The 20,225-nt window shown below is 38.8% G+C and overlaps 1 protein-coding gene across 4 annotated transcripts in view; it reads right to left on the reverse strand.

The window, feature by feature from the left end:
* The window catches only part of VPS41 (VPS41 subunit of HOPS complex), a 109,557-nt gene that overhangs the window by 40,980 nt on the left and 48,352 nt on the right, over nucleotides 1-20,225 (reverse strand). For all 4 annotated transcript variants that reach the window (XM_052698998.1, XM_052698999.1, XM_052698996.1 and 1 more), the window contains 5 exons: nucleotides 18,680-18,742; nucleotides 17,441-17,506; nucleotides 8,117-8,236; nucleotides 5,091-5,237; nucleotides 3,847-3,913 (listed from right to left, as the gene is read on the reverse strand). In XM_052698998.1, the coding sequence (XP_052554958.1) occupies nucleotides 3,847-3,913; nucleotides 5,091-5,237; nucleotides 8,117-8,236; nucleotides 17,441-17,506; nucleotides 18,680-18,742 (463 nt within the window). The remainder of the gene's footprint in view (nucleotides 1-3,846; nucleotides 3,914-5,090; nucleotides 5,238-8,116; nucleotides 8,237-17,440; nucleotides 17,507-18,679; nucleotides 18,743-20,225) is intronic.

Here is a 20,225-nt window from a genome sequence, read left to right on the forward strand (position 1 = left end):
TTTTACCCACTGTTTCCTTCAATTCCAGTAGGAAGAGCAATAAGGTAAGACTCAAATAGATCCCTATATATTACTGATTAGGAAAACAGAATTTATTTCATGCTTCTGAAATCAGAATTCATAACCTCTGTATTTACTTACTAAGAAAATGGTTGGAAAAGTCATCTTCAGATTTATTTCTGTTTGAATGCTGAGAGTTTAGAAAGGCTCTTAGAGAGTATTGAACAATGATCTGTCAATCATTCCTAATATAACCTCAAATGCTGCACAGCAGATGATGAGCATTTCCAATGAAATAAAGCAGTCTGTTATCTTAATACTGTTAATTCAACATGATTGCAGGAAAAACAAAAAGTTTTAAAGCTTCCCAGCTAATTTTCTGTAAAATCCCCTAAAATCTGATCAACCAACAGGGCAAATATCCAGAAGTCTTAGTCTGGGGTAATTTTTGTTAAGGAATTTATGGATGATTTACTTGTCTTGTGACAGAACACGATGAACAGAAGTCTGGTACACAGGTACACAGATGGGGATTTCTCTTTTTTCTTTTTTTGGCCATTTCCTTTTCCTAAAGTAGACTTGCTGCAATTAAATAGTTGCGTAAATTAGCTTAAAGATGATGACATTTATTCACTTTTAATTCATTGCTCACTATATTCATTAGGAAGCTTTAAGTTCTCTTTTTGTGAAGAAAAATACACTGCTACAGCAGATCACATTATCTCGCTTTACGAAGCAAAAAATAAATAGCCCCGCATTTTCTTTCAGCTAAAAACATGGTGTTCTCAGTACTCGGTGATAGCTTTCTATGTGGTGATACAGCTACCCCTCCTCAAAACACAAGGATGTATTGTTACATCATATCCACACGCTATTCTTATACCAGAAGTTTGCTTTGTGGGGAAAGTGGGGGAATGCCCAGGGGAAAGAAATGCTGGAGGCATTGCTGGCAGGCTGGCACCTGGAATTAAGCAGAGATTCCTCAACTAAAATCTAGGCTAAAATGAATGGAATGAGAAATCTCTAATCAACTTCCAGTCTTTTACTGCCTTCCACGTTAAATACTTCATGAGCTACTCGACTAGACCACTGGAAGATTATTTCCCGCTATTACCCAATTCCACTTTGCCAAGGCACTGCATTAAGTGCAAAGTGCTAATTAGTTCCTTAGCAAGCAGCCTACTAGCCGACCACAGTTGAGGAAGGGCTGCCAGTTCAGAAGCTGTCTAGCATTACAGCTTTTGTACACGTATCAGAAGTGAGCACCGGGGTCAAGCGCTCTTTGAGAAGAATCACAATGGCATTTAGTCCACGTTAAGCCTGTAATTCAATACCGATACTTTCTAATCAATACACTGCTGCACCGTGGTAGCAGGCAGCTATAAACTGATAGGATCTGCACAGCTAACATACATTTAAACCTAAATAGAAACACTCTGCTTGAGTTTATCTTCGACAGTGAATGAAGTCTCTTGTACACAACGAAGCGTGACGTGTAACCACAAACAGGAATGATTAACGAAGAAAAGCACATTAATATACTGAAAGATGTAAATAAAATTAGTGATGTCGAGCAGATCTTACTGCATGAGAACAATACATTCTGTGATACCTCTTCTGCACGTAGCCACAGCATTGTCTTCTTTGAAATACAACAGCCAAAACAGTTCAGTGGTGTTACCTTCCTACAACACAGGCCACCTGGTTTAGGATCAAGGTAGATATACCATATTTATTTCCTTCCACACATCAAGCATGACTGTGCACCAAGGTAAAATCCTTGGTGCACAGGATCCTATGTACCTAACTTACATGGCAGGAATTGCTTTGCTTCCTGGGATGCAAGCCATTGGAAAAACATCTACTGTCTACTCATGCCACCATAGTTTGCTATGATGTTGTAGAACTTCGAGGCCCCTCTGAATAGCTCTAAAAAAACAAATCTGAACTGCTGAGATATGGAGCCTATGACAATACAGTGTTTTCTCACATGTATTATCCTGATGAGACGATGCCATAAAAGCTATAAGCCAAAAGAATATCTCAAGGATATTAAGCTATCACTGGACTATATTCTTGTTTTGTGTAAATTCTTTACATTACAGGAGTATATCAACAAATGCATCCATTTAGAATATGGATTTTCTTGCCAAAAAACATATTGGTTGCTGGTCAGTCTGCCCATTAATAACACCAATTTGCCAGCTATGCGCCTGAAAAGTAAAGTTTAAACTACAATTAAATCGAAATGGATGCTATGGCATGATGACACACAACTCTCAAAGACTTTCCATGTGATTAAATCAAAAGCTACTGTAATTTCTGTTCAGACTTGAACAAATAATTTCACCTTTTTTTCCCTCTCAGTCTAATATCCACATTCCAATGAGTGCTGCTGGCAGCCTTTGGCAGAGCTGTTTCAATGCTTTGACGTGAAACCAGGAAGAAAAACTTCAAGCACATCATCAACAGGTTAAGTGAGATAAAACAGCAGTCCTCAAGAATACCGAGAAGACTTCATGCTCAAGTTTGAAATATGAAAAAGTTACTTCCACAGAACTCTCTAACCTTCAGATTTGCAGCCAAACAGTTTTATGACAGCTTTTTATTGTTTTTAAAATGAAATTCCAGCAGACAGGTTAACTCCCACAACAAAGTCATACTATAAATGAAGAATACGTTCTTGTTTGCTTGTCAGTATGTAAAATCACCCTATTTAATTATTTCCTAAAAGCTACTTAGAAAAGGGACTTACAGGTACAGAATATAGAATATATAAATCTTCTATAAGAGATTGGAAGGTAAAATTCAAGACTGAATTTCTTCTTGATATAATTCTCTCAAAAATCCTGGAATCTCATGTTTAATTATTCTTTTGGGACTATATAATTTTAACCAGCAAGTAGCATTCAAATATCAGTTAATAGTCAAGCATGATTTCTTTCAGTATCTACAACTCCTACAATGTTTAACATCCATTTCCTAGTTGATTTTGAGAAGCTATTTTAAACCTCTGGCTTTTTTTTTTCTGACATCATAAAGCTGTATACATCTATGGCATGTATCTCCCTGGTCAGTATGCTGACATGAGTCAGGATTTTGTTGGAACACTCTTATTTACAATCTCATCTCACTGCAGTCAAGACAAGGAAGCACAAAACTCCATAGTTGTTCTCTCTGGACTATGGAGTCCCTGTTTATCTTGTCAGTGTTACCTCTTCATAGACCTTTCCTTACCAAAAGCTTCCTCTGAGAACAGTTGAGCTTTTGTTTACCACTCCCCACCAACCACTGTCAAATTTCATCTGAATTCCCCTTTGTGCTTTACTTCATACACACATGCTGTCAACACCACTTCCATTAATCAGCAATAATGAAATTATTTACATCACCTACAGAAATAGGAAAGCAAAGAGCAAAAAAAGGGAACAAAAAGAAATTCCAATCAATTTTCTAGAGCTATTCTAAACCCAGAATAAGCAGAGCAGTTTAACAATAAATAATTAACTAAGGTAGTGCCTGTTTATTCCTTATTAGTGTACTGATCATCATTTAAGAAAGACAACAGGCCAAAATCTCTGTAAAAATCTGCATGAAAGACAAGTTAGGACACCCACTTTTCCCCCACACAACAGTCTGATTGTAGAAGAGCACAAATTTAAGAGTCTCAGCTTGCAAAAAACTACGCAGGACATCGTAACAACCTCATCAGGCAAAAGTGAGGAGACATTTACGTTATGACTACAAGTTGCTTCTGAACTGCAACAACTTTTCCAGGCTCAATGTTAAAACAGACCTCTCAAAGCTTATCTAATTCCAAGAAGGCACACATTCATACCATCATACCTATTTCCACATAGCGGTTTGGAAGGTCACGCATTTCACTGGCATGCCGCTCCTTCACTGAGCAAATCTAGGGAAGAGATATTTGGATCATTATGATGAGCAAACTGTGATTCTTAAAATGATGCTAACTTTTCCCAGAGACTCCTTTTCTCACTGTGGTGCTCTTGAAGCTGCACTTCTGGACTTTGAAAAACACAGGCAGCAAAACGGTGATGACGAATCACTGAGGAAGAAAACCCAAAAGGAAATTTCTGATCCTAGCCCTCAGCCTTATACATAGGGTGAGAGAGAAGAAGGCAGACGGACCACCACAGACATCTGGAAGCATCTTCTCACTGTGATTTCTCCACAGTAGCATGTGGGAGTTTGATTTTGGTATCTTCTCATGCTTACTGTCTCATCACCTCGCTATTTCAGTAAGCATATGCTACTGCAACTCCGAGCAACAGGAGAGTACATACATATAAAGAAATGAAAATACACAAATGTCAGGAAGCACACACAAAACAATGGAACGTCAGGTGCCAAACTTAGGACAAACTTCTTCATCTGTAAAATTTTAAGCTTAATGCTCCAAAAGCTTTTTATGCTTCACCTACTTTACTGTACTTTCCCACCAAGTGCTTTTAATTTCCCACTGTGCAATGACGTAGCAAGCTGTTGTAAGAAAACATCTACCGGGCTCTAACAAACTCCTTTCAGCTACTGGTCTGCACAAATCACAGACAGCTTGTAGTACGTATGTTCAAAATGCCAGTTCCCTAGTGAAAGCAAAGCAAAACTCTAAGCAGCCAGCCCTCTATCCCCCCTCCTCTTTTTTTTTTTTTACCCCACAGTTGGCTCAAAATACGTGTCTTCCTTTAGCAGTCAAAGTCCTCAGACCCTAAAGTTCCTCCAAAAATAACTCACGCTAAGTTGTTCTTCCTTAATGCTAATGAAAAGAAATGAATTCAAAAGCCCCTCTGAAAGCTTTCAAAGGAGGAAATCTCTCGAAGGCACAGAGAAGTGTCCCTGAGGATTATACTCGCTGCATGCTCACACACAGAAATCTGTCTGACCGCTGGGTGTCTATCACTCCTCCTCCTCATGAGGGTCAGTCCAATGACATTTCTATGGCAGCAGGAGTTCTGCAGACTGCAGTCAAACCAAACTCTATTTTTTTCGATTGTCTTTGCTTTTCAGAAATAATCCTCTGTTTGTCTGTGATAACAGCAAGCATTTATTACAAAGACAGGTAATTGCACCTTTACTGAATTTCCCCAGCCAATAATCAGTGTTAAATTATCCTTCCAGCAAAGGCTACAGGGATACATGTCTGGGCGAAGGCTTATGTCATCTCGAGGCACATTGGTAATTCTTTGCTTGGAGATCATGTCAAGTATCTTCACGCCCTGAAAGTTTAAACAGAAGAGGACTTTATTCAGCATGACAAACTCCTAACCACCAGAGCCCATACGATTTTGCACTGTTTGACAGCCGTAGCAGTTTTTATAAGTTGCAGGGTACAGATGAAAACGCCAACACAAAAAGCTGTTGATACAAAGACCAACCTAGCCCAGGATGTAACAGGAGAAATGGTAAGATCAGAATAAACTGACACTTGAACTTTACACGTCAAATAAAAAGACGTAAAGAATGAATGAGGAGCAGATTAGCAGCTCAAGTCATGAACCATTCCAGATTGTTTGGGCTGGTGCTATTACTTGAAGAAACAAAAGCATCCCATGCGCTTCCATAACACTCCTCATAGGGAAACCAAAATTTTCATCTCAGAAAAAAAGAAAAGATGTGAAGCAACAACTCATTAATACAAATGACATCAATCTCTACTTCTCTAAAAATGCATTTATACTCTTACGCTGAAAGGGAAAAACAAGCATATTTAAATGATGTTTGGTTTGATTTTTCACTGCCTCCTCAGGAAATATCCCAAACTAGCAGAACAAAAAGTTTAAAGAAAGGAAGATTAAAGTCATTTTAGAAGGAGAGAGAGCACTGAAGAGCTATTAATCAGATTTTTCCATACCATTTAGAAAAGGCGAGCTATAACCTTTCCACTAGCAAAATAGAGATTAATTCACATTAAGTAATAACTTGCTTCTTTGTGATTTAATAGCAAATGTTGCAAGAAAAAAAACACAAAACAAAACCAAAGCATTTTAGCAGATATTTCCCTTAAGCTCAGTGAACAGAAAAACAAGTCTTATGATCACAGAAAAGGGGATGGAAGGAACCTTGAAAGGTCAGCATCCAGGGTGCCATTCCATGTTAGAATTTTTCTAGTGACAAAACTGATTTAAAAGATTCCCCTGCCTGTTTCTGTTCCCCCTGACTGCAGGTTTCTGTGTCCCCAGCTGCACCAGTTCAAGTGTCTGTAAGTCAAAGAATCTCAATATGAGGGTCATGGCATACGCCACGTTTTGTCTCCCTAACCCTCACCTCCCCTTTTTGTTTTTTCAAACTTAAATTGCAGGAAGCAGTAAGTGGTACAGAAGGGAACAGAAACACTCCTACTGGCATCTCTTAGGCTAAAAGTCATCAAACGTTAAAATTAAAAAAAAAAAACCAACCCAGCAAAGCAACAAAAGCCAACCAACAAACAAAACACACATAAACAAAACAAGAACAAAAACTACGTAACAATTTCTGCAGAGAACAAATCTCTGGGTAACACAGAGAAGGATCTCATTCTTCATGTTTTCTAAGCTCATTTTATAAAATCTGCAATCTTGCTTGAACTGTTTTTTAATAAATCTGCCTTTTATTAATCTCATCACTTTGTCTTCCAGGATTATTTTCAAACAAGTGACCCATATCACATCTGTTTTTCTACAAGGCAAATAAATCCTACACAGGGTAGACTAACTTAATTTAAAGTGCCTCTCAAGTCAGCAGGATAGAATCCTCTATAGATAAACATGCCACTTGCACTGTAACTGAAAGGACTTCCTAAGTCAATTTCCTATCATGATGGAAACAAATGCCTGTTTCTGAGGGAGTGAGGCATGCAAAGGGTTTTGTTTTCAGGTGTCTGTCTGTAGAACTTACACTCTTGGTCATGGAGGAAGAGGAGGGCACAGTGGCAAGCATGTTATGTGAACACTTGAAAACAGAAATTAGACCTTGCCACAATAACCTGAAGCCCATCTCAAAATACCCGATGTCTCACAAGCTCACACGCAGTGTGTAATAAAATAATAATAATAATAAAAAAAAAAGCACAAGAAAATAATAACTGGAGAAAAAGTAAGCAGCTTGGCTATATGGGATTTTCTCTAGTTTGGAAAGGAAAAAAGGAACAAAAACCTCACTACAGGATGGAGAAAATTTTAAAAAGGTAAAGGGGGAAGGGAAAAGGCCAATAACCAAATATATTAATCTTTTGGAGGGCAAGTGTCATTTCATTTTTCATTGAAAGATAGGCCCTGACCATGGCTTTTTGTCTCTGACAGATGGCTCTCAACATTTTATTAGTGTGCTGTGTTCTGATGTGGCACATCATCTCTAGGGATAGCTCTCCTCAACTGTCCTATCTATTCCCTGCAGATTCACCCAGAATATATATTTTAATTGTATGGCTCTGAAAAGAACAAAACCTTTCAGTCATAACCTATTGCTGTAACAATCAAGCACTTGCTTAAGTTGCAGTCATTAAAGGAAGCAACTAAACAAAAAGTCTACCTTTAACAACTTCATACCAAACTGCTTTTTAAAAAGAATAAAAGAACAACAGCTTTAAAATATTTTAATGAATGCTTCCTTCAGTAGGGAAAAAAGAAGAAGAAAGAAAATAAACGTTTTCACAAGAACCCACGTCACATTTCAAAACAAAAATTTGGAATTTAGACATGATACTTTACTTAAAATCTCTCACTGCTGAGCTTTGAAACACAGACCTTGACCCATCAATTACATATACAGTGTTAGGTGAAATGCAACACTCAGCATGAAAGCAATGTTTCCCTTTAAACCATGAATTGCTCTCTGAGCAAAAAGGGCCCATTTTCTCTTAAGTCTAGCCTTTTGAGTAGTCTAACAGAATTTTTTGCATCTGCAACATTAGCAATACATATTATGTTGTCAGTTCAGTACGAATTTGAAAACTTAAAGAGTTTTGCAGGGGGGAGGGATGAAAAGGGGGAATATACTTTTAATAAAGAAGAGTTCACACTGGCATTATTTCTTCAATAGTTTGCTCCACTGAAACCTTTCAATAACAGTGTAATGCAGAGGTGTTTTTGCTCTTTTAAGAGAGGTGGCAAACACTTACCATGTTATTGGCCCAAGCAATTAAGTGTCCTCTCCATTTTACATTCCTTATGTTTCCTTCCCCTTCATGTAAAACGGAAGGCTTCCATCTATTCATCCAGCCTCTCTCATACAGCAGTAACTACAAAGAAGAGCATCAAGAAATATTTCTGTGACACAGTGCTGCATGCAAACAAAGGAAGTGGGCTTTTGTTTCCTTATCTCTTACTCTGCTTGAATTTAATGGCAAGGAGAAATACATACCTACCATGAAAGAGAATGCAATCAGATGTTTTCATGAAGTACATTAACAATGAGAATCTTACATACCACAGAAATCAAGTTACTTTCATAGCAATATTAATCAGCAGCCCTCCTATCAAGCTTCTTCCAAAGAATGGTAAGTATGATTATTTCTATTTTAAAGATAAAGCAACAAAGGCATGTGAGCACTTAAGCACTTGTGGCAGCACTTAAGAAAGGTGGAAAGAAACCAGGCTGTCTCACAGCTATCCACTGATCAGGCGACAGGCTCTTCCTTTCCTCCAAAAAGCAGAAGACGGTAAGAAAGCATCCCTTGTAGTCAAAATGATCAAAGACCTCCAAGCCTACAGCCTTGTGCTTGGCCCCATGTGGGACCACATACAGCTCTCAACAGGACTCGAGAAGAGATGCTGCACCATCCCAGACATGCAAACCACGCTGCAGAATCAGCACTGCTGAAGGTGTGACTGGGTATATCAGGCTCTGCAAATAAAGAAGGAATTCGTCGTGTCTAGAAGCACGGAGTATTTTTTTTCTAATACTTTGTAGAGCAAAGAAAAACACTGCTACATTCCCACAGTCTGCCTGGCAGTTTAACTACTGCCCAGTTTCTGTGTGATTTCAGGAAGTTATTCATTAAGATCGTAACACGGAAGCACTTAAGGCAATGCAAAGCTCAGTGCTTGCAGGGACAAATAAGGGAGGTACCAATGTGGACCACTTTTGCCTCAGTACAAACACAGGCAAAACCTGAACCCTGTCTGACAAAGTGCAGGAGGACCATTAAGAAGTGTAAAATTGCAACCTCATGGATCTAATAAGTTACTACTGCTGGTATTTAAGATCCAGATGTACATGCTTGCTGTGCAAGGCTTTTCTGTGCCACCCCTATTTGCAGAAATAAGCCAAATGATAAGACAACATTAGCTTAAAATAACGTATTCTTAATTTTTTTTTTTTTTGAGGTAATTACACAGACTGCTTATCTCTCCTACAGCCACAAGATGGCACCACAATACAAATATTTTCTCCGAAAGTTTAACGCAGTCACTATGCAGGATGTTCCTCAAACTTTCAAAGGAACATCGCTGACATCAAGCTTCTCACCTGAGCACCAAGAGGGCTCTCACTTAGAGCCCTCCTGAAATGACCCAGTGCCTGACCCACAGCCCACATGAAGCACCCTGCCTCAGAGAGTCTCCATCCATCAAAAGGCCAGGCAACAAAACTCTCACGGAACATGTTACTTTATAGCAACTACAGTAAAAGCATTGTACCAGGATAACATCTATGCTCATAAGGCTGTGACATGCAGAGGAGTGTGCCTGAGCCATCTGGTAGGTAGACACGAACCAGGAGCATTACTCAGTTGAAATGAATTAGCTGCTATTAGAAGCTGAGGATGTTACTTACATTTTTAGGTGTCCTGCTGATTCCTTTTCTAGTTCACAAGCTCCCAATGAAAAAGAATAGCCACCCAGGTGCTGCTTTCAATACAGTCCATAAAAGGACTTACTGGACATGGATGCAAAAACTGACGTGGATGATGTGAGGTAAAAATGGCTGATACTGGTTACCTGAAGTTTGTTATGATAATGACTGATCTGTGATTTAACTTAACCTGCTGCTAACTGAACCAGCTGTTTCATGGAATGATGTTTTCTAGTTATTTCGCTACTTTTCATGGCTTGTGAACACCATGCTTTTTCATGCCTCTCTACCCAAGTAAAAGCTGTAAGAAAATAATTCACCTGTTGTAAGGAGAAAAGAAAAATGAAATCCTGCTTCAGCCTGTGCTTAACTCTACACCTACTTAATGAAATGCCCAAAAGAAGGGCTGTAGAAGACTTCAGCTTGATACTTACTTGTAAAAAACAGAAAGTGAAACTGAATCACTGCAGCACCCCAAACTCCCCATTTCACCTCAGGAAGTGCAATAGATGCAACACTGAAGCTAGCAGACACTCAACAGAATGGCTTCAAAACAAAAATATTTTCATCTCAAAATGTGCTTTACTACTGTATCTGCAATGGAATTACATCCACTTTACTGATAATGTGTTTTATTTATTATTTCTTACAACAACTACACCCAAATCCTGAGATACTGAACACACAACTTTTGTGATTTTTAACTACTATCCACTGAATACTGCTCTTTCAAAATAAGCAGCCTAATTTATTTCTTGGTCCTCCTTTCCATCTTCGTAATGAAATATTCATTACACCAGAAAGGCATTTAAAGCTTCAGTAGCAGCTAGACACATAAGAATTCCCCACCATTCCTGAAGGGGTTCCTCCAAGTACCTCCTTTCCTTCTTTCGTAGGGGAAAAATATTTTAGGGCTTTATTTCTCATAAATCCCATATTTTGGCAGTCAGCGTTCACAGTACTTATATTTCAACAGCAGACACAAAATCACTTTCTTGCATTCTCTGCAATAGAGTTTATACTTTCCTTTTTTTGATTTGCCCCGGTAAATCTTCCTAGCTCTTTGTTACAATACAGTAGTGCTTAGAATGCACTTCCAGCATCTCTCACATGTACTGCAACATGGTAACACAGCTACAACAAAAGAAAATGAACTTTGTAAGGGCGCCCATCCACATTCCTTCAAAGGCAGTGAAATTTCCTTATAGCTCGCTCCCAATTATTTTACAGGCCTTCTTAACTGCTTCTGCTTGTCTCCTGGATCGCTGGGAAAAAAGACCCATTGAAATGTGTGAGGGGAGGAGTGTGCAGGACACTTTTTGCTTCTGAGTTAAAATAATTCTCTTGGATTAGTGAATACATCTCTCCATATCTTTCACTACCAGGAGATTAAACTCCTCTGAGAGCATAACATTCTATTTGCAGAGTGCATCCACTAAAGAGAATAGTGCTTGAATTTAATGGAGCTTATCATGCAATTAGCATTAACACTAATTGCATGTAATCCCAGCCTTTAAACTGTGTATAGGAATTCTCTGAATACAGAGACCGATGACTGCAGCTTCGGTGGTATCAACACACAGACATAACTCAGTTTAATTTCACCTCTCTTCTCCACACAATTACTTTGTTTCAAAACAGTGTCTTTGCTGTAAAGATCTGGAGGACTTTCACTGATGCCAAAGGCTGAGATTTCAATTTGTAACTGAAGAGCCACCCTTCCTTTCCCTATGGCAGCACGGCAGCACTGTTGGATTAGTTTTCACATTCAGTGAAGTAATACTAGGAGAAATATTTTCTTTATCTTGTTCTCTGTTTGCCCAGGTGTGAAGATGTACCTACCCATGGCTATTCTCTGTATTTTGGCACCCGTCCTATCAACTCATTTCTCAGCCAGGCCAGATCACAAAAACCTAAGATGCTACTGCCATATTTACAACTTATCACGATAGATTTTTATTGTTCTAAGCATAAAAACAACATTTACAGGCACAGACCAGATTAACAGATACCTGAGGGTAACACAGACCAGTGTGCCACATGAAGACGTACTGTTTAATCATGCATCCCTAGGAAAATGCATAGCAACAATAAAATATTATCACTCCTGTGTGGAGCAGCAATGGACCAATGGACTTGAAGGAAAGCAAGCATGGAGGCAGCCAACAGTGCTGGAAGAGAAGCAATGGCAGTGGGACATGCAGCAGCTACTGCCCTGTAGTCCATGGGCTATGTACTGCAAGACGAAAAGCTAGAAATCGTGAAGCTTTTCATGCAAACAAATGCCACAGGAGTTTTATGAGGCTATACCTTTAATGACTCAGCTGCTAGGTTCCAGCTGCCACCTATTCACAAACAGCTACAGAATTAACACCTTTGAAAGCAAGTCCAGCAGGCTTGCAGACAGAAGCACAAGCTCTCACACATTCCATGTGTTTCGATCCTCTTTGCTTGCCACCTCAGGCAGTGAAACAAGTTTTCTACACGGAATTTAGTAAAACACAAAACACGCATGCAGGCCTACAATCCATTCTCTCTTCACGCAAACCAAATTTGTGCATTACAGCACATGATGAACATATTTTTTCCTTCTTTATTATGAAAACCAAACCTCATTTGAACACAACCAATAAAGCTCCTTATTAAGAAAATAAGAGATGTTAACCTCCCTGTTGAAGTCCAGTCTGTTGAATAATACAGGATACATCTGGGCACCATTCATTACTGCACACAAATGTCAGACCTGCCCTGTTGTGGCTAGCTTCCTTGCTGCTACAGCTTGCTCCGTGTTTATGGTAAATTATCCAATGCATGGGCAGAAACTGCCATAGTATTTACTCCTTCACTTTAAGCAGACCTTTGACTATTTACTGACTGACATTTTATAGCTTACAAAGCAATCTGCCTTTCTTGTCTGCCGCTCTTCTACCCAACATAATGCCAAACAGCTGACTATCTGCTTTCTAAAAATGGACTGTGCTGCAAACAGCATCCTGACAATTTAATAATTTGTCAAAGTAGTCCAACCAGTTATTATGAAGTACATATCATAGGGTTCAGAGGTAAAGGTCACTTACTTACTCATGAAGCAAAGTGCATCTGCTGACACTAAAAAGCAGACAATTAAACAAAAAATCAGAGACATTCCCTGCCAGGCTTGACTTTTAACATACAAAATCCACCACCCTCAACAGCAGTTGCACAACAATGCTACTTCTCTTACTGTCTGTGCACTGTTGACAACTGCTATCCTTTTTCTGTGTACAATGTTGCTCCATTGGGAATGGAAAGGAATTCAGGTTGTCTTGCTTTGTGTCTCAGACAGGAGATGCAGTGGGTCCTGCTCAAGCTTCCAATATTGAAATCATATTTTCAAGTTTTTGAAATGAGGAATTTGCTTCGGGCAACACTAAGCTCCCTCTGCTTTTGTAACAGACAAAGAAGAGTCTGATATTCAACCATGGATATCCATACGCTCAGATGCTAACTCTGAGAGGCTGAATGGGACAAAACCATTTTTAGATCAATCAGCATTTGGAAAGTAGCTCTTATAATTCATCTTCTCTAGCGACAGAAATACAGTCCATATTAAAAATTTGCCTTTAAATATTTCCATCATGTATGTTTTGTATATACATATGATGTAGCTACAGGTAAATATGTAACTGCTTGCAGTCACAGGGTAAATACTCACTTTTATCTTGGCTCTCCAGCTTAAATTGTTTTGGATTGGATACTCAAATTAATAGTTATCATGGAAAATGCATCCTTTAAGATACTGAATATCCTCCTCCCATATTGGGTCAGTAGTCGCTCGCTGAGTTGTGCTGGGTCCCCACTACTATGTTATGCTGAAATCCTCACAAATTCAGTAGAGTGACTCAATCATTCCAGGTGATTCATCCTCATAGGAACTTCACTACAAAAACCTTCTTGTCCGAGTCCTAAAGTTAATCAAAACGTGAAATAGGGACCCTCTTCAATGCCCCTGCCAAGAAGGAAACCTCCAGTTGCCCTGCTCTCCTAAGTTCTCTTTACATATGAGGCAGTAGCTGATACCTTTACTTTGGAACTGAAATATCCTTCAGTCTTCTCTCTTCGTTGGTTCTGCCTCTTTAACCCTCTGGATATAATGGACACTCAGACTCTGCAATAACCTTCATTTAGGTGATGCACTGGGAAAGATCGGCTCACTAATGGTTAAATGAAGAACACCTTGTTTTCAGCTCTACCACCCTCATTTAGTTGGCTTTTACCCTGTTATTTGTTAAGATTAGACCCTTTTTTAAAAGGTAGAAGGTTATGGCCTTCAATAGTACAGTATTTGTCTTTTCCCTTGCTTTGAAGCTCTACTGTCTGCTCCGGAAAAGAATGCTCTGTTATTTACAATATACAGTATTATTATTTCAGGGTTACCATCATCTGCCAAGCCATCACAACTGTGATGTAGTTAATTGCAGAGAAAAAGGAAGGGGAGCAAGGAAAGGCTTTTTTTTAGTATGGTGCCCATTGCTTCTCTCTGAGATCATGACAACATTTCTATAATACCTTTTTTTTTTTTTTTTAAATGCACAGATAATACAGATAACAATCATTCACTGGGGGAAAAAAAAGGGGTGTGTATGAAGAAGCTTTTCCAGCCCCAAAAGAAGCTAATGATAGTATCCCAAGCTTAAAGGAAGCTCTTTACTTTTAGAAACAAGAGCTTTAACAAGCAATTGAAATTAGTTAATTGGTTTGTAATGTAATTTAGAAGAAAAAGACGCTCTTACAAGACTCCAGCACAGGCCTAGCTAAGCAACTGTATATGGTTATATGCAAAGTGGAGTTGAAGTTCCAACAATCTGTGACAATTTAAGCAGTTACCCCAGGGAGCTCTGCTCTCAAGTCAGCTTTAAGTCAGGCTGCACTTCTAAGACACAGCGAATCTCAACACCACACAGCAGCTCACATCAATTCCTACCATCCACCCGTCTCTGGAACTGAGCAGCTGCAACACACATCCCCAAAGCAAAGTGCTTCTCTCCTGTGCTCTGTTTATTTTCTTAAAGACACTGTAGCTTACCTTGGATATTTGCAAATTGCCCTACAGCATGCCTTTGAACTAAAGGCATATCTTTTACATGTATTACATTGTTACGAAGAACAGCGTATTTCTCAAAAGAGAGAAAATTAAGGATGTAGTAACTTACAGCTCCTCACGCTCCATTCACAGAAGCACTACAATTAAGGATCCCATTGAGGCAGATGCTTGGCTATACAATTAATAAATTTAAGCAGATCTTAAAGTGCTCTCTTGACATGAGACAAAACAATATAGAACGCGGGGGGGGGTGGGTGCCATTCATGCTTTCTGTGTGCATGTGTGGTTTGGCTTCTCTGTTTTGTAAAGTGTAAACCAAAATCAGCATGAAATTTATGTTACAAAATCAAGAGCATCTTTCTTGTGTCCTGTGATACCAATGTACATAATAAAACTAGTTTGAGTAAGTGATGAAATTCCTTTCTGGCTTCTTTTGTCTGCTCTAATAATGTCAGAAAACAATGAAAAAAAAAAATATGTTCACACACATAATATCACCATCTCCCAAAGTAACAAAAAAACTAATGACAGACCCCAGAGCATCTGGACAAAGAATTCATGTACTTTACAGCATTTAACTGCATGCAGCTCAGGCAAGGAGCACAGTGTAATAATCTTAAGCAAACCTTTTCTCTTAAGATTGATAGGAGCAAGGATAGCCATGTTTGCACAGCAGCATCACAACCCCAAAGAATTGTCTTCCCAAAGCTCCACCCTCCATGCAGGTGGAGCTGTACAGGCGGAGTGCCTCTTATATGAAATAGTTGAAGTCACAGAATCCTAGAATGGCCTGGGTTGAAAAGGAGCACAGTGCTCATCCAGTTCCCCTGCTGTGTGCAGGTCACCAACCAGCAGCCCAAGCTGTCCAGAGCCACATCCAGCCTGGCCTTGAATGCCTGCAGGGATGGGGCATCCACAGCCTCCTTGGGCAACCTGTGCCAGTGCCTCACCAGCCTCTGGGTGAAAAAAATAATGGGAAGTGGTTCAGGCCCCTTTCTCTGGGTTCTTGTGGAAGAACTCCCCACTGCCTGCTGACCTTAAGCGGCTTCTCAGCTTTGTACTTCATGAGAGGTATAAAGAGCAGAGATGTTTATCCAAGCTTTTTTCTTTTCAGAAAAAAAAAAAATATCTTTGATAAATAGGTAGGTGGGATTTAACCTTCTGAATCTTCATAGAGCATTTTGTTGCTGTCATTATATAAGGTAATACGCTCCTTTTGGAGGAAAGGAGAAAAGAGAAATGGCTTCTATCACAAGGATAAAAGGTTTTATTTGTTGGTTTTATGTATCAATAAAATCAAATTACAGGTGTCAAGGGACATCTATTTCAATGCTAAATACCTTATGTTAAGATGTCAATTAAAGTTTTCCTGAGGAAGAAAGTTCCTCAGCAAAAAATGAATGCATTAAAAACAAGTATACCGTTCCCCAGAGGACAGAATATAAAACAACCTGTCAAGTAATCAAAGATAACCAAAGAGAATGTGTTAACTTCCTGATGTTTTTTTCTGTTCGGCATCAGGTGATTGCAAGCTCTTTTACCACCTGACGGAGTCCTGTTCCATTAATTCCCTGCCTCTCTCTTTCTACACCACTTTTATCATGACTAAAAAGCTTCACAAGCTGGTGGCTGACAAAGACATACACTGACTATGCATTATTTTAAGGATACCTCTAGCTCTTACCAACCTGCAAAAACTGTCAAACATGCACACTACTTACAAAAGAAAAAAAAACCCAATAGCTATTCATTGAACAATATTGAGCTGCTAATGAAAATTAAGCTGTATGAACCATGATGAGTCTGTATTTCTTACATGCTGGTAAGGCTGAGCCAGGGCATTCAGTTTGATGCATCTAAAAGTGAGGATTGTTCATCCTTAATTCATAAGAGAAGGCAAAAGAAAACTTTCATGAATTTAAGAAACTATTCCAAATCAAACTTCTCATATTTTAACTGAAAATATGCAACATGACAAAGTATACTTGTTGGACCTGGAAATATCTGTATTCTGAAGGTCAAAATTGCAGCCTGGACCAATGAAATACCATGATGGACACATAAAAATAGCAAACTGTCCAGATAGGAGACTTTAATTACATACATACAAATACTCTATCCAGAGATTTCCTGAGCAACTTAAAAACAAACAAACAAACAAAAAAAAAAAAAGCAAACAAAAAAACCCCACAAAAATTCTCAAACATCAACGCCAACATATATTGTAAAAAAGAGCAGTATTAAAGTTTAATTTCTGCTCCCAAACCATGTAAAAATGAAAACACTGCCCTAGGAAATGCAAATAGCTGGGTTTTTTTTCAGGCTAGAAGGACAGAAGTAGTTTTGCTTTGACACTGTACTCATTGCAACATGATTTTAACATAACAAGCGTGTTACTTTTTCCTGAAATGAATGTTAATTAAGAATGTGGTGGAATACAATGTATGAAGAGAAGGAAAAAATAGAGCAATTTTCTTTAGGTGTCATCTATCACAGATACACACTTTCTGAGCGCCTTTTAAAAGCTATTTAAAGGTAGCCTAAGTTAATTTCACCACGACTGCTTACCTTTTTTCCTCCTGTTACAAACTGCTTGAAGTGGGATCTTACAAAATGAGGATGAACAGCAACAATCTGAGTATTAACAGAGAAGAAAACATGTATTACAGCTGAAATAAGAGTTTCAGAGAGCACTGTATCAATTTTTAAAGTAGACAACCCTTTGCAAAATATCAAATATTACAGCTGAGGTTCTGAAGTAGAGATGAAATCTTTCAGACATCTTAGTTTGCTTCTCTGTCCTACTGCTTTTGCTTAGGAAAAAAAAGGAAATCCTCCATATTGTAGGGCACATGACTTGTTACATTCCTGACACGGAGGGTCACGGGCAGAACAATTACTTTTTTGCACAGCAGGTAGCAGAATGAGGACCACGTGGCATCAGATCACCACAAGCATCCCTGCAAGTGAGACTTGTTTGTGACCTTCCTAGAGGACACAGCTTGGTGTTGTCACATTGCTTAACCAACCTTTCTAGTGTACCTCACAAAGCACCAGCCTCACACTCAGACTGATCAGCTGGGTCTAGAGTGTTGAGTCAGAGAGCCAAAAAAGTGCTTTGTCTTACGTGTAAGTGTGGGCAGCAGGATAACAGGAGCCAAGTAAGTTGTATTCAACGTGTGTAAAAACTTAGTATGCTCATTTTTTTCCCCCTCCAAAAGCAGATGCAAACACAGAAGACCCTAAGCAGCAAAATGCAATAATTTGCACACGCCGCCATTTCTCCTGCAGTAAAAACATATGTTGATAAAAAAGCTTAAACCTTCTTATACACCTTCTAGAGGCATTTCTTTAAAGATCCAGCCAGCTCCACTTATTTTTCAGAAACTGAGTTCTTTCTTTAACAGATTATATCCGCATCACTACTCATTGCTCTGTCCCAGGATAGGTTTAACAGATATGAATTAGTTGCAAAATATTGACCTCTCAGTTAGTAGAACTCTCAGAATTTATACCACAGATCTACAAAGAGAGAAATATGTTGAGACAGGTAACAGCTGAAACAGGACAATTTCTCTTTCGCTTTGCCTTTTGTATTTGAAAAATTCAATAATACTTCTTACAAAACCTAGATCAGCTTTCTTCCTACCTAACCAGATCAAAAGCTTTTATATTGAGATACATAACTATTTTCTTGTGACTTGAATAACATTACACTGAAGCAGTACTCCTCTCTCATTTAGATTCAGCGTGACCTTACTGTTATTAAAGACAATACAATTACTAAAGATTAAAACAAGCACTTACTTTAATAGGACAGTCAAATGTTTCATGAAATTCTTCTGCTGAATACAATCCAAACACTTGCACCTAATTTAAAAACAAAAAAATATAACAAGGAAATGTATGTAATAACCACCTGACAGTTAAAGGTGAAAGGAAAATGATAATAAGTAGAAGATTCATGTGAATGTTAACAGCTGTATGATCTTCCTGAAGAAAAAAAAAAAAGTCATATTTAATAATGCAGAGTTAATTGAGACTTCATCAGCTACCATTACGGCTTATCGCTAAATATTTTCAGTAGTGCAAAAGTAGTTACTTTAAGTGCTTTTGTTTCCTAAACACAAATGCAGCAAAACAACTTCCTTTTGCTTTAGGCTGATCAAATCTGTTTAACAGATACTGATCTAGGTAAGGTATGAGCAAAATAATAACATTCAGGGGAAGATAAATTAAAAACTCTTCCTTTCTGAGAAGGAACTGGAAGATTTCTTTTCCCCTCCGAGCAATACGGACTTTACATAAGAAAAAAAAATTGCCACAACAAAGCAAAACGAACATGAAAACCACGTCCCATGTTTCTTGGCATCCTCTCCTCCTCCCAAGTGCATTCAGCACTACTTTGTTTCATTCCATGACCACTGGGAATGTCACTCTCTGAAGATTCCTCTCTTCTCATCTATGTTGATGCTTCAGTACATTTAATAGTCAGCAGTGGAGTTGTAACCATAGGCCATAAGACAGCTATCCAAATTAATTTATCTGAAGAAGGCTCAACACTTATAAAAAAGTATGTTTCTGCTGTCAAGAGAATTAACAGGTTTTTTTTTACTGTGGTGGTTTCTTCTCTTTATTTACATAATTGGTGCAGAGGTACAAAGTATAGGAAATTCCATTAGACTTCTTAGATGCTACGAGCCCAGAGTAGGGTTTCCTCTACTCTCTTTTGGTCTCTTGTCTCTTCATGCAATATCCCTTTCTCCTTCCCACATGAGACGGAGACATCTGAGTTCTCCCAGAGCCTAGGAGTAAAACTAGGGCTGAAGACTGATGGCCACGAGTTAGTAATTGGTCTACAAATTAGGATTTCCACAAGGAATAGCAAACGGTTTAATTTTACATTACTATTGTAAGGGGTAGGTCAGAAACCGTTGGAACAAGATCACCTCAGCAGGGAAGGAAAGGAGCACGGCAGGGAGTGGGTCTACGGAAAGCTGTATTTGACAGCACATCTATCTCAGGAGGCTCTCAGACAGGCTAGTCGCTCATCCTTACCATCTGGGAGAGATAATCCCCTCAGCCATTCTGCTCTACATGCTCAACTACAAGCTGGACTAACTCTGAGATCTACATAACCTCTTAACTGTACTGCTATCTCTCAACTCCTTGTGTTGGCAGTGGTGGGGGGACAGCTACAAAATAAAAGCAAAAATACAGATCAGAAACACTAGAGAAAGACCTGCAGAACAAAGCCAGTAAATCCCAGTAATGGGCCACAGAAATAAAGCTTAATGGCTCTATGAAAAGATCAATTCAGCTATCAGAGGACAAAAACCCAGACGGCCAAGAA

The sequence above is a fragment of the Tympanuchus pallidicinctus genome, unplaced genomic scaffold (assembly GCF_026119805.1).
Source record: "Tympanuchus pallidicinctus isolate F22 unplaced genomic scaffold, pur_lepc_1.0 scaffold34, whole genome shotgun sequence".
NCBI classification, from domain to species: Eukaryota; Metazoa; Chordata; class Aves; order Galliformes; family Phasianidae; genus Tympanuchus; species Tympanuchus pallidicinctus.